The sequence below is a fragment of the Peromyscus californicus genome, unplaced genomic scaffold, assembly GCF_007827085.1.
Source record: "Peromyscus californicus insignis strain IS unplaced genomic scaffold, ASM782708v3 Scaffold_20__1_contigs__length_68692818, whole genome shotgun sequence".
Lineage (NCBI taxonomy): Eukaryota > Metazoa > Chordata > Mammalia > Rodentia > Cricetidae > Peromyscus > Peromyscus californicus.
The window spans coordinates 64,445,129-64,457,417 of NW_026294503.1; the positions used below are offsets into that span (position 1 = coordinate 64,445,129).

The 12,289-nt window shown below is 52.5% G+C and overlaps 1 protein-coding gene and 1 long non-coding RNA gene across 3 annotated transcripts; one reads left to right on the forward strand and one right to left on the reverse strand.

Annotated features, from left to right (window-relative positions):
* Window positions 1-228: 228 nt before the first annotated feature.
* On the reverse strand, window positions 229-1,674 carry LOC128117090 (uncharacterized). Of its 2 annotated transcripts, none has more exons than XR_008220706.1 (2): window positions 1,248-1,674; window positions 229-677 (listed from the first exon to the last, which is right to left on the reverse strand). It is a non-coding gene; the product is annotated as an uncharacterized LOC128117090 (long non-coding RNA). The 2 variants fall into 2 exon arrangements; XR_008220705.1 differs by having other exon boundaries at window positions 229-680.
* Smarcd1 (SWI/SNF related, matrix associated, actin dependent regulator of chromatin, subfamily d, member 1) lies at window positions 678-11,754 on the forward strand. The gene is made up of 13 exons (XM_052748942.1): window positions 678-1,061; window positions 1,681-1,868; window positions 2,160-2,202; window positions 2,293-2,415; window positions 2,844-2,966; window positions 3,936-4,052; window positions 5,202-5,303; window positions 5,568-5,729; window positions 5,808-5,905; window positions 7,111-7,246; window positions 8,814-8,936; window positions 9,866-9,967; window positions 10,089-11,754. Exons 1-13 carry the CDS (start codon window positions 885-887, stop codon window positions 10,140-10,142), a joined length of 1,548 nt encoding a protein of 515 aa, XP_052604902.1. The 5' UTR covers window positions 678-884; the 3' UTR covers window positions 10,143-11,754.
* The last annotated feature ends 535 nt before the right edge of the window (window positions 11,755-12,289 follow it).

Consider the following 12,289-nt stretch of genomic DNA (forward strand, 5'->3'; position numbering starts at 1 on the left):
AGGGAATTTGAGTGGTAGTCCGGTGTGATGGTTACACTGTAATTCCAGCACTGGGGAGATGGAAGCCTCTGTCTTCCACTAGAGTTTACCGGTCTACGTGGGACCTTACATATTTGATCAGGTAAACACTGATCCTCCTGGAAAAGGACAGGTTCAGGAATAGTGTGAATCACTGGGCAGTGGAAGGGCAATGTAATCAAAGGCAACAGATTTCCAGGACTCTTTGGAGAGGATTCAAAGTCAACACTCATTAAAATCTTTAGTTAAAGGTCTGAGATGAAGGTTGAAGTTCCCGCATCGGGGAGTTATTGAGCCACTATCTATGAAATGAGGCCCCGGCTACCAGCCAGGAGACCGGAAGCCAGGACGGCTTTTCTTTTAATTTGCCGACTTGTCTTTGCCAAGACATTTAACTCCTTTGAGTTCAGCTTTTCCGTTCGTAAAACGAACAAACAGCACGTTTCTCTCTCTAGTCCCCGGAGTCGGAGCAGCGGAATGGAAAGCAAAGCACACAGAATGCTTTGGAAAAGGATAAAACGCTCTGCGCTGCGGTGAAGCAGGCGCTCCAGCCGGCGGGGTGGGCTGGTCTCTTCGCAACGCCTGGTCGTCCTCCGGCCGCCCGGGGGCGCCCGCTCCCGTCACCTCTCTATCCGCGCATCGCTTCTCGATGGTGCTCCCTACTGGCCCGCGAAGGCGGGAGGGAGTGGTCAGCACGCCTTTCCCGCTAGTTGGCCCCCTCTAGCCCGTAGTCTCGCTGCCCCGAGCCGCCCGTGCCCGCCGGCGGGCCGGGCCCACAAACAGCCCAGGCTCTCGGGGGGCGCGCGGGGGGCGGGGGGAGTTCCGGTTCCGGTTCTTTGTGCAGCTGCAGCGGCGGCTCCGGGAAGATGGCGGCCCGGGCGGGTTTCCAGTCTGTGGCTCCGAGCGGCGGTGCCGGAGCCTCAGGAGGGGCGGGCGTGGCGGCTGCTCTGGGCCCGGGCGGAACTCCCGGGCCTCCCGTGCGAATGGGCCCGGCGCCGGGTCAAGGGCTGTACCGCTCCCCTATGCCCGGGGCGGCCTATCCGGTGAGTGGGGCGGGAGGAGGGGCGCGTGGGCCGGGGGCGGGGCCGAGCGAGGGCGGAGGACTGACAGGGGTGAGGGAGAAGTGGGAGGGACTCCCTCGGGAGGGGCTCGGGTCCCGGGTGGCGGTGGGGGAAGCAGTGCCGAGGAAGAGCGGGGGGGGGACACGGGGAGGGGGTTAGCATCCTCACCTGCTCCCGGCCGCGTTGTGTCCTCTTGAGGAGAGAGTGTGGAATCCGGGGTGGGCGACGTGGGCCCCGGCATGGGCAGCGCCAGTGTCCGGAGGACGCCCAAGTTAGAGCTGCAAATCGAGGCCAGCTTGAGAGGAGCTAGCAGCTAGGAAAGGAAGTGTAGGGCTAGAGGTGTCTGGCGAGTCAGATCCAACCAGGCCAGAAAATTGCAGTGTAATCTGGTTTTTCGGCCCTCTATTCTATGAAATCACTACTAGGCCTGAAGAAGGTCCAGTTACCCTATTTCAGAGAGGCCGAAGGCTGTCTGATTGTCCTCCCACTCTGCCCCCCCAGCCCTGTTCCGTTTCAAAACTCCAGACTGCCATCACTTTTCCTTTCTTGGTGGGGCTGTCAAGGAAAGGTATGACATCTCTGGGTCCTCTCCCTCCCGTAGAGACCAGGTATGCTGCCTGGCAGCCGAATGACTCCTCAGGGACCTTCCATGGGACCTCCTGGCTATGGGGGGAACCCTTCAGTCCGACCTGGCCTGGCCCAGTCAGGGATGGACCAGTCCCGCAAGAGACCTGCGCCTCAACAGATCCAGCAGGTCCAGCAGCAGGCGGTCCAAAATCGAAATCACAAGTAAGACGACCCCCGGGGTGAAGGAAAGGAGTGAGTGGGAGGAGAGGCCACAGTGAGGATACCGGTGGCGGGAACCAGGAAGTGGTGGTGCTGTGTCACCAAAGGTGCTGCAGGGACCCACCCGTGTGAAGCCTTCCTGGTGTCATGGTGGAGGTGGAGATGGAGTCCTTGATGGTAACTGGGAGAGCCATTTTGCAGGCCTCAGCCGTGCCGTAAACGAAGGTGCTGACAGTTTAACTTACGTTCTGACTAGTTCTGTCCCAACCTGATAGCAGTATTTGTTCTGAACAGTGCAAAGAAAAAGAAGATGGCTGACAAAATCCTACCTCAAAGGGTGAGTGCAGGTTCTAGAGGTCTTTTTGAGTAGTGACGGAGACCGGAAGTGGTCAGCTCTAGGGCCCAATCATCTCTTTCTGTTCCTAAGATTCGGGAATTGGTACCAGAATCACAGGCCTATATGGATCTCCTGGCTTTTGAAAGGAAACTGGACCAGACTATCATGAGGAAACGGTTAGATATCCAGGAGGCCTTGAAACGTCCCATCAAGGTAACAACGGAAAGAAAGCCCTAGGCAGAGGGTCAAGGGAGGGGACGGGAACCTTCACCAGGCTTAGGATGAAAAATCAAAGGCGCAGTACAGCTCTCCTTGGCATTCAGATTGCGTCTCCCTCTCGCCCACAAACCAGGAATTCCATTAGGAGCCTAAGAGTAGAACAGCTGGCAGAGGAGGGGGCAGGGAGCACCAGAAATATACCCTGTCTATGTTTTTGCTGTAACTCCTTGCTGCCTTGGGAACCTGCCACTCTGCCTGGTTCGGTCCACCTGGTAACCCAGTGTATTTATTGATACTCAGGCTGGGGGCTTGTATTCTAAGTGGAGTCTAATCCACCTATAGTAAGACAGCCTTGGAGAACCCTTGTCCTTAACATCAAACTACTGAAGCCCCACGATCAATCCTGTGTCTGCCTTCCTCAGCAAAAACGGAAGCTTCGAATTTTCATTTCTAACACTTTCAATCCGGCGAAGTCAGATGCCGAGGATGGGGAAGGGACAGTGGCTTCCTGGGAGCTTCGGGTAGAAGGACGGCTTCTGGAGGATGTGAGTTCCAGGTCCACTGTGGTTGGTGCTCCGGGTGGGAGCTGCTGGGAATGAGCTGTGTTGTGTGGTCAGCAGGAAGCCTAACTGGTGCTTACAGCTCCTGCTGGGAGCTTCCGCAGAGGGGAGGGGGGACCCTGGGGGGGGGGGGGGACTCTGTGTTCCCTGCACACAAAGACAATGGTCCTTTGTATCTGCTCCCACAGCTTCACTGGTATCAAATGGGAACCGTTATTGTCCTGGGATCTGACTCTTGTTTACTTTGTCTTGATGATGCTAGCTTTTGGATTTAGCAGCATCTGCAGATTATTTCAGTGGTCCCTCATCTCCACCTCCCGAGTCTGTGCTTAGCATTGAGGCCATGTTTCTCTCTTAAGTCCTTGAGGTTATTCCTGTCTCCCCAGCTTTCATGGAGATAGCACAATTTAAGTGTGATAGAATTCCCAAAGGCTTGGCTCTGTTGCTCCAAGGGGAGTATCAGATCAGTGAGAGCCCCACACTTCCCACCCAGCAGCTCCTTGGGGAAGCTCGTCTTGCCCTCATTCCCTTGCTCTCTGGCACTGTTTTTCCTGTGTGCAGGTGAGCTCATTTGAATGCACTTTCAGGAGGAGCAGAACCTCCCCAGGGGAGGTCCAGTCTGTCTGCTGGTGTGGCTTCTGGCCAGATAAAGTCAGTTTTTGTTCTGCTGCTTTCGGCCTGTGATTCATTTCCCCTTGCAGTTGGGCTTTTCTGTCAAATGTGCTTTGTTATGTTAACCAGTTGGCTTAACTGCCTCCTGTCCCCAGTGGGAAGTCAGGGACCCTGTCCTTGTTAAGGTACTGCTGCCACCGCCACTGACTTAATGGCCACCTTGCCACATTCAGAAAATATTTTCCAGGGATTTTCCCCATTGGGGTTAGAAATTCCTTCTTAAAGAACGTTGTCTTGGGGAATCCTTTCTTTTTCCAACGTGACACTGTCCATCTCTTCTAGTCAGCCTTGTCCAAATACGATGCCACCAAGCAAAAGAGAAAGTTCTCCTCCTTTTTTAAGTCCTTGGTAATCGAACTGGACAAAGACCTCTATGGGCCAGACAACCATCTGGTAGAAGTGAGTAGTCCTGCCCTCCAGGCTGTAGTCGTGTTGGGGATGATGGCCAAACTTGAACATCTAGGGAAAGGGAGGAGGAATGAAATTGCCAACTGTGCATTTCCACCTTTGCAGTTTGCATGTTGACCTCTAGGTGGCGCTAGCTGTACTTAGTTGGGACCCAAGAGCTCTTGCAATCTGACTTGACCCACCTGACCACTGCCCCCAAAGAAACTTGCGATGGAGTCCTCTTACACTTCGGCTATCTCTGCATCTTGTTTATAAGTATTGGTGGGCTGTAGTTCCCGACACATTGTGTTTTCCTGATCGCTGTCGCCGTAGTTAGCGGGTGGGCCAATAGAGTGCTAGTGTTTGTCTAGGTCATAGATCCAGCTCTTGCTCCTTTAGATTTATAGTTCAAATAACCAGAGGTTCGTTATAACACCTGGTTGTACAGCGTTTTGAAGACTGTCAGCCACAGTGTTGGGACACAAACCCAGAATAGTCCAGTGTTCCTCGTGAACTTAACCTGCCCCTTTCTTTACCATGTAGCTGCAGCCCCTTAACCTCAGCCACTAAGAGACATGGGAAGGTCTCTGCCATCTAAGGGAAGTAAGTCATAGAGTCAATAGCAGTCTGTAAAGATGCTTGGTTTTCTAGCAGTAGAGTATCGAGGCTAAGACTGTGGGCTTGAGAGTCAGACACGTCAGAGCTCACATCTCAGCTCCATTATGTAGTGACCTCAGTGGGTTGCTTCCTCCTCCCAGGTAGCACTCTCCTCCTTGTAAGAGGGGTTTAATCACACCTGTCTGCAGTGGGTGTCTGGGAAGTAAGTGATAATCCAGGTGAATGTCATAGACTCATATATCGCCCTCAAAAAGTTGAAGCTACCTTAGGTTTCTGTTCCATGTATGTTATCTATTTAGTGGGTAAAATTATCACTGGAAATTCAAGCCATTTTAAATGCAGTCCTCCCAAACAGAACTGAACGGTTCTGCTTACACAGACCGTAATTCCAAAGGCACGTACATCTTTAGAGATGTCTCATGCTATTGCTCTTCCCCAGTAGCCTCAGTAATCACAGTTGAATGTTCGGTCGTTACAGAAGCTCTTCCCTCCTACCCCAGCTCTTCCTCTGGGAGAGCACCCCTGACATCTTCCTCTCTGTAGTGGCACAGGACCGCCACTACCCAGGAGACCGATGGCTTCCAGGTGAAGCGACCGGGAGATGTGAACGTACGGTGTACTGTCCTGCTGATGCTGGATTACCAGGTATTTGGAGGTGTGAAGGGGTCCAGCTTCCATGGCCACATCCCATGAGAGTCTGACTTGAAGGGTTTAAGTCTGCTCGTGAGTGCTTTGCCACGGTGGTACACTAGGAAAGGACCATTTTTCCTCGTTATCTGAGCTCTTTCTGTGACTTTGCTGCCCTGATTTACTAGTGTTCATTAGATTGAATGTGTTGCCATACTAAATGCCCCAAAATGCACATGGAACCAGCTCAATTAGCTTATGTGTACTCTTGGTTCTCTGCAGCCCCCCCAGTTTAAATTAGACCCTCGCCTGGCTCGGCTTTTGGGCATCCATACCCAGACACGTCCAGTGATCATCCAAGCACTGTGGCAATATATTAAAACACATAAGCTCCAGGACCCTCACGAGCGAGAGTTTGTTATCTGTGACAAGTACCTCCAGCAGGTATGTGAAGGACACACTCTATTTGAGGGTCTAATTGCATTGAAAGTACCCGTCTATAGCCACTTCTCTCTCTCACAGATCTTTGAATCTCAGCGGATGAAGTTTTCAGAGATCCCTCAGCGGCTCCATGCCTTGCTTATGCCTCCAGAACCCATCATCATTAATCACGTCATCAGGTGAGCCTGTGTTTGAGAAGTTGTGGTGGCTGGAAGCAGCTTGGACCAGCTTGCACAGCCAGTGGTCAGACTGCTAGGTTTCTTGTTGGACACAGTTGTTATTCACATTTAAACTACATAAGCTCATTATTATATTAAAAGGGGGAGTGATAGGAATTCCCACTTATCTGCTGTTCTATGAACCTTTGCAGATTTACCCCTGCAGGTTACTGTGTCTGGTGTGGTTGCCCACTCTTCTCTCTAGTTAATGCTGGGATGTTAGTAGCTAGAAATCAGCCAACACCGTCAAAGTAGAGCCCCAGTGCCCCTTGGAGACTTGATTACCAGCTTATCATTGTGGGAGGGATCAGCAACCATCTTTTTAGGAAAGATGGGGCCTCCAGATAATGCCTTTTTTTCTTTTCTCCTTAATTTGGGCGATGGAGAGGCAGGCATCTCTAGACAGCAGCATGCCCTGTCATCAGATGTCAGCTCTTTGCCCTCTTCCTTTGTTCCATGGTACGCTGTGTTTCCTCAGCCCCTCACCCTGTAGTCACTCTGCAGCCTGTACATCGTGTCCTCAGAAGCTGGACTCCTGTTCTTTTTTGTTGTTTTTGAGACAGGGTTTCTCTGTGTAGCTCTGGCTGTCCTGGAACTCACTCTGTAGACCAGGCTGGCCTCAAATTCAGAGGTCCTCCTGCCTCTGCCTCCACCCCCTTCAAGTGCTGGGACTAAAGGCGTGTGCCACCACTGCCCAGCTTGGACTCCTATTTTTAAACCTTTCACAAAATGCCTTTGGTGCTATTTGAATTTTACCATTGACTTTCTAAAAACCAAACTCAGAGAAGCAAGATGCCTCAACCAGATAAAGGTGCTGGCTGCCAGGCCTGATGACCTGGCATCGGTCCCTGGAACCCACATGATAGAAGGAGAAAAGTTGCTCCCACAAATTGTCCTCTCACCTACATAGTAAGTGTGCATGGGCATGTAAATAGAATAAAAACAAATGTAGTGAGGTACAGTTTGTGTATCATAAATTACACCTATTTAAAGTACAGACATTTGGAGGTGTGTACTCCTTGCAGCTCTCAGAAGGAAGATGTTGAGCATCTCCCTTGTGCCCTGTGTAGCCGCTTCCTTTTCCCTTCCTCCCTGGACCATCCTTCTGACCCTTGGCAAGGAGGTCTCAGAAAAAGCCTTCACTCACCCTGTTGTTTTCTCCCCAGTGTTGACCCAAATGACCAGAAAAAGACAGCTTGTTATGACATCGATGTGGAAGTGGATGACACTTTGAAGACCCAGATGAATTCTTTCCTGCTGTCTACTGCCAGCCAGCAGGAGATCGCCACTCTAGACAACAAGGTAGACTCTCTGACCCGCCCTCAGGCACAGCTTCTAACTGCCTTTTGGGTCTTGGTTTAACTAAAAATACATTGATACCCAGAACCAGTCTGTGTCAGGCTGTCGCTATGTATGGTGGTAATTGGAGGCAAGCTCACATACATGCATTTGGTTCTGCCTATTACATATTTTTTGGTTTTGTTTTTAGCATTTTGAGTCAGTTTCTTCCTTGTAGACTAGGCTGGCCTCAAACTCATGTCCCACAGTGCTGGGGTTACAGATAGGAGCCACTGTGACCCGTTTGGGCAGTACCTTTTAGTGTCATTGAGCCTCCGTTTCTGATGTCTGAAATGAAGACTATCTATAATCCCTGCTTTTCTGTGGTTGCTCTGTGCATGAAATGAGATCATGTTTTTAAAGATTTGAGCCTGTGCCTAGCACGGAAAAGGCAGCCGTGGTAACTCCCCCTGCTGTCTCTGCTGCTACCATCATTACCATTACCACTGTAGGCAGAGTCCCTGCAGGCTTTAGTGCTTTGTAAACACCAGAGATAATGACGGAGGGCCTTTCCTCCTCCCCAAGGAGCTGCTGGGTGGGAAGTGTGGGGCTCTCACCTCAGCTAAACTTGGAAGGATGAAGTGGAAGTTAACAGATGGGGAGGAAGCAGAGTGGTGTTTGGGGTGTGGAAGGCAGGACAGTCCAGGGAGACAGAATAAGGTCTGTAAAAATCCAAAGAGGAGAATGAGCCGGGTGTGTTCCAAGAAATACCAGCAAAGCCAGGCATCCTAGCACTTGGAGGCAGAAGCAGGAGGCGCCACAAATTCAGGGCCAGTCTTGTGTACATAGTGAGTTCCAGGCCAGCTAAGATTCCAGACTACCTCAGAACCAGCAAAGCAGAAGCGCAAAGCTCTCTCATGTGGCATGCTGTAGGTGACAGGAAGTGCCGGTGCTGGTGCCATGATGTTCAGGGAGAGGGAGCTGCTAGGGAAGCAGGAGCCTGGTCATAAAGCTTTGATCTGGGGAGAACTCGTGCATACTCCTGCAGATGAGACAGGAGCCTGGAAGAAGCCTTCACCATGCGGGTGCCAGTGCTGTTTGCATTAGTGGATGGATTGGTGGAGAGAGGTGAGGGGGCGGCTCTGGAGCAGGTCCAGTGTGGAGGTGAGACTGATAGTGTGAGGTCTGTCCGGGCACTGAACTAAACACTCAGAAGGAGGTGGAGTTAGGGTTTGTGAGTCAAAGGGAAAAGAGGGAGTGTGACCAAGAGAGGAGGCCTGGCTGGAGAGTAGAGGAAGAAGAGAGATGAGGGAAGGGTAACCAGATTTGCTTGGGTGTCCTGAGATACCAAGAAAGCTTGTAGATTTGTTGGAACATGGCGAATAGACTCTGGACTGTCAGTGGTTATTCGTTTGTAGTGTGGTACGTACTGAAGGGGCTGGAAGGACAACTCCCTTACCTGGGGTAGAAAAGCAAACACGTGACTTTCTACAAGAGGCCAAAGGTGAGGGCGGTAGGAGCTCTTGCACCCAGGGACTCTGTCAGCCTGGCCTGCCTTTAGCTTGAAAATGGACCACCTTCTTCCCTTCAGATCCATGAGACAATAGAAACTATCAACCAGCTGAAGACCCAGCGAGAGTTCATGCTGAGCTTTGCCCGAGACCCTCAGGGTTTCATCAATGACTGGCTTCAGTCCCAGTGCCGGGACCTCAAGGTAAAGTCCCTGGGAAAGGACTCCAGGAGTGCAGCATGACTTGAAGAGCCGAGGGACCACATTGTTTTAGCACATCCCAGGGTCCGTTTTACAGTTGAGAAGGGAAATCGAGGCAGAACCATCAGGCATATGGTTAGTTCTTCCAAAGGATTGTCACTTGATTCCAGACTGTTGGGCTAGGAGCTGAGGATCTGGTCCCTGCTCTCCCACAGATGTGCTCCATTTGGAAAATAATAGGCTACTGTGACTAAAACGTAGTAAGCCATGGCCAGACTAACTGGAACCAGTAAGATTGTTCAGAAGAAAGGGAGTCGCTGACGGAGTCATGGAAAATGGAGTAGAAGATACTTCCCAGAGAACAGCATTATAAGCTCAGGCAGGAAAATGTGCCTGGGGAACATGCTTTGGGTTCTTGCCTCGCTGTGACTGCTGTGACCAATGCAGTTTTGAGCAGAGGAGCACCAGAAAGGGCCTGGACCTGGCAGTGACTTAATGGGCACCAGGGGTAGTTTGGAATGCTGTCTTTGTCTGCTGGGGCTTTTGAAGAAACCTGATCCAAACCAGGTAGCTTAAGCAATGGGAATTTGTCTCCAGTGCTGGAGACTGGAGGTCCAGACAAGCATCACCAGGGTTGTTGCTGTGCCCCCGGACGGCTTCTGGGAACCACAGGTGTCCCTCAGTTTAGGCTTGAGACACTCTTCATGTGTCTTCACACTGTCTGTGTGTCTGTCTCTGCATTTCCCCCGTCTATAAGGAATCCAGTTACACTGGATTAGGGCAGTCCCAATGAGGTATCTTAACTTGATCATCTGCAAAGACCCTCTTTCCGTATCAGGTCCCCGTCACAGGCACTGAGGAATTAGGATTTTAGCATGTTTGGGGGCGGACGCAGGAGTCCCATTGGTTCTCTCCTCCCCCTTCTCTCTCAGACTATGACTGATGTGGTGGGTAACCCAGAAGAGGAACGTCGTGCCGAGTTCTACTTCCAGCCTTGGGCTCAGGAGGCTGTGTGCCGATACTTCTACTCCAAGGTTGGTGCTGTGCCTGGGGCCCACTCGGGAGATGGAGGAAGACGGGTGTGCACCTTTGATGGGGTCAGGGGTGTTGGTGCCGACCTTTGACATCTCCAGCTCCGCTCATGTTTTTCTTCAGGTGCAGCAGAGACGGCAAGAGCTAGAGCAAGCCCTGGGGATCCGGAACACATAGGCCTCTCTCTCCGCCCTCCCGCGGCTGCACCAGTTCCGTTTGGGCCCGTGCTGCTGCCTCAGCGGGCTGTGCTGGTCTTGCTTGAGGCGTCAGGAGATGCTGTTGGTTCAAGGACAGCATCCCAACGAAGAGGGTGTCCCCTTTGCTTCACAGGCACCTGTTATCCTCCTCTTCACCCCAGCCCTCCCCTCAGCTTCTCCCCACCAAGTTCCCATGTGCCTCTACCTCCCTCCTCCATCCCTGGTCCACATAGGACCTCTAGATAGTGTTAGAGAACCCGTAGTGGTAATCAATGCTCGGAAATGACTGGGGCCTCTGGCGGCCAGGTGGTCTTCAGGGAGACCACTACACTGATCCTGCCCTTGCGAGGAGACCCAGGCATTGGGAGCTGTCGCCTCCTCTGAGACTCAGGCCTAGGGCACTCCGTAAGCTAGTTGACCTTAACCCTCCTGGTGACCGCCTTCCTCCCTCCACTCCACAGGTTGGAGCAAATCCTCCCTTTACTCCTTGCCCTCTGGCACTAAAGGAGCCCAGGCTCTTGGGCCTCACTGAGCCCCAGGTCGGTCCCTGCCCTCTGGACTGACCTGCTGTCTCAGTGCTGTCCGACCCTATAGTGGGTCCATGTCAGTATTGGAGTGTGGTTTGAACTCTTGCACCCTCCCACACACTCCCGTAGCCGCCCCGCCCGGTATAGATTTCCCCACATCTGCCCCCACCCATGGCATTTGGGAGGGGGCATCTTGCCTTTCCCTGTCAGAGCCCCAGGGACCGAAGCTGGGGTGCTGTTGTTCCCAGCAGAGACTGTTCCTTCCTGCTGTTGGGGGAGTGGCTTGTTCATTCACTCCACCCTGCCCCCTCCCTAAATGGAGAAACAGGCCTAAAATCAAACGGGTAGAGCCCTAGGCCATCACTGTCTTCCTGTCCCGTGTCTGCCCAGTCGGAACCCACTGGTGGTTTCTAGGGCACTGAGGAGTAAAAGCGCCTAGGGCTGGAGAATAGGTCTGAAATGGGTTTGTGACTCCCCGCCCCCTGCCCTCAAAGCTTCAGACCCCTCAGGTAGCAGCAGGAAGGTGTGATCCTGGCTCCTTGGAACAGGTGGTTTTGCATCTTTCCAGGGGAGCCTCAGATTTTCCAGGTTTGATTGCCCGGAGTTAGCATGTCCCAGGCTCGCAGACTACACTGCAGGGTGGGGACAGCTGGGCACAGGGGGATTCCGTTGAGCATGGGCTCTGAACTCAGAACTGACAGCCCTTGCTTCCCCACCCCTCCTCAGGCTCCTGCGAGCAGTGGTCCTGCCCCCTTTCCCTGCCTGTTCTGTACTGGGACAGCCGATTCCCCTCTTCCCTTGTCCTCTACCCTCCCCTCGGAAGGTTCTCCCCACAGTGACACTGGACGACCCTGGGGCAGCTGAGCCCCAGCCTGGCTCCTGGCTGGAAGCGTCATGAGGAAACTCAGCACTCCTGCAGTGTCCCTGTGGATGCCTGTTTATTAACTCAATTGTGGGGTTTTGTTTGTTTGTTTGTTTTGTTCTTTTTTTTTTCATGGACCAAATTTTTTTTGTCCCGTCTCCTTATTGATGTCACCCAGTTTTAATAAAAGACTCTTCTGAAGAGTGGGCCTCTTGCAGTCTTCTGTGGGGTTGCTGCTGTGGCACAATCTTCTGGACCTGGTGCCTCTTATTTGACAGGTGTTTATTGAACACGTGGTGAGTGTCAGTTGTGCCAGGCTCTGGGCGTCTAGGGAATGAGCATTTTCCCCTGGGGACTCTGGGTCTCACTTGGGAGCCTCGTGGCCTCCATATCCAAGCAAGCCATGCTCCCAGGAAGACTGCACCCACTGCAGTCCATCAAAGGCAGGCAGGACAGGGCCACTGCTGGCTTCTCCCTTGTCCTTGAAATCTCTAGGTCAGCTGCTGGCTGGAACAACCTGTCCTTGGTGTCTGTGGCCCCTCCAGGTTGAGGAAGCAGGCTCTGCCCTCCCCAAGGCACACGTCCAGCCAGCTGTTGCCAAGGTCCTGGTGACAGCAGGCATTTGCATTTTCGGTACAAAACCACCAGTTTACTGATCCCATCTTTTGGGGGTTCCACTTGGGGCCCCAAGATACCAGGGTTTTCTTTGTGTTGTATTCTTGTGATAGGGGTCTCTGT

Excerpts from the sequence above, each read along its gene's own strand:
- Smarcd1 (XM_052748942.1), top strand. The coding sequence starts at position 885 with ATGGCGGCCCGGGCGGGTTTCCAGTCTGTGGCTCCGAGCGGCGGTGCC. Across the intron at positions 2,967-3,935 it reads AAGGACGGCTTCTGGAGGAT|TCAGCCTTGTCCAAATACGA; the intron begins GTGAGTTCCAGG and ends CATCTCTTCTAG. Across the intron at positions 8,937-9,865 it reads CCCAGTGCCGGGACCTCAAG|ACTATGACTGATGTGGTGGG; the intron begins GTAAAGTCCCTG and ends CTTCTCTCTCAG.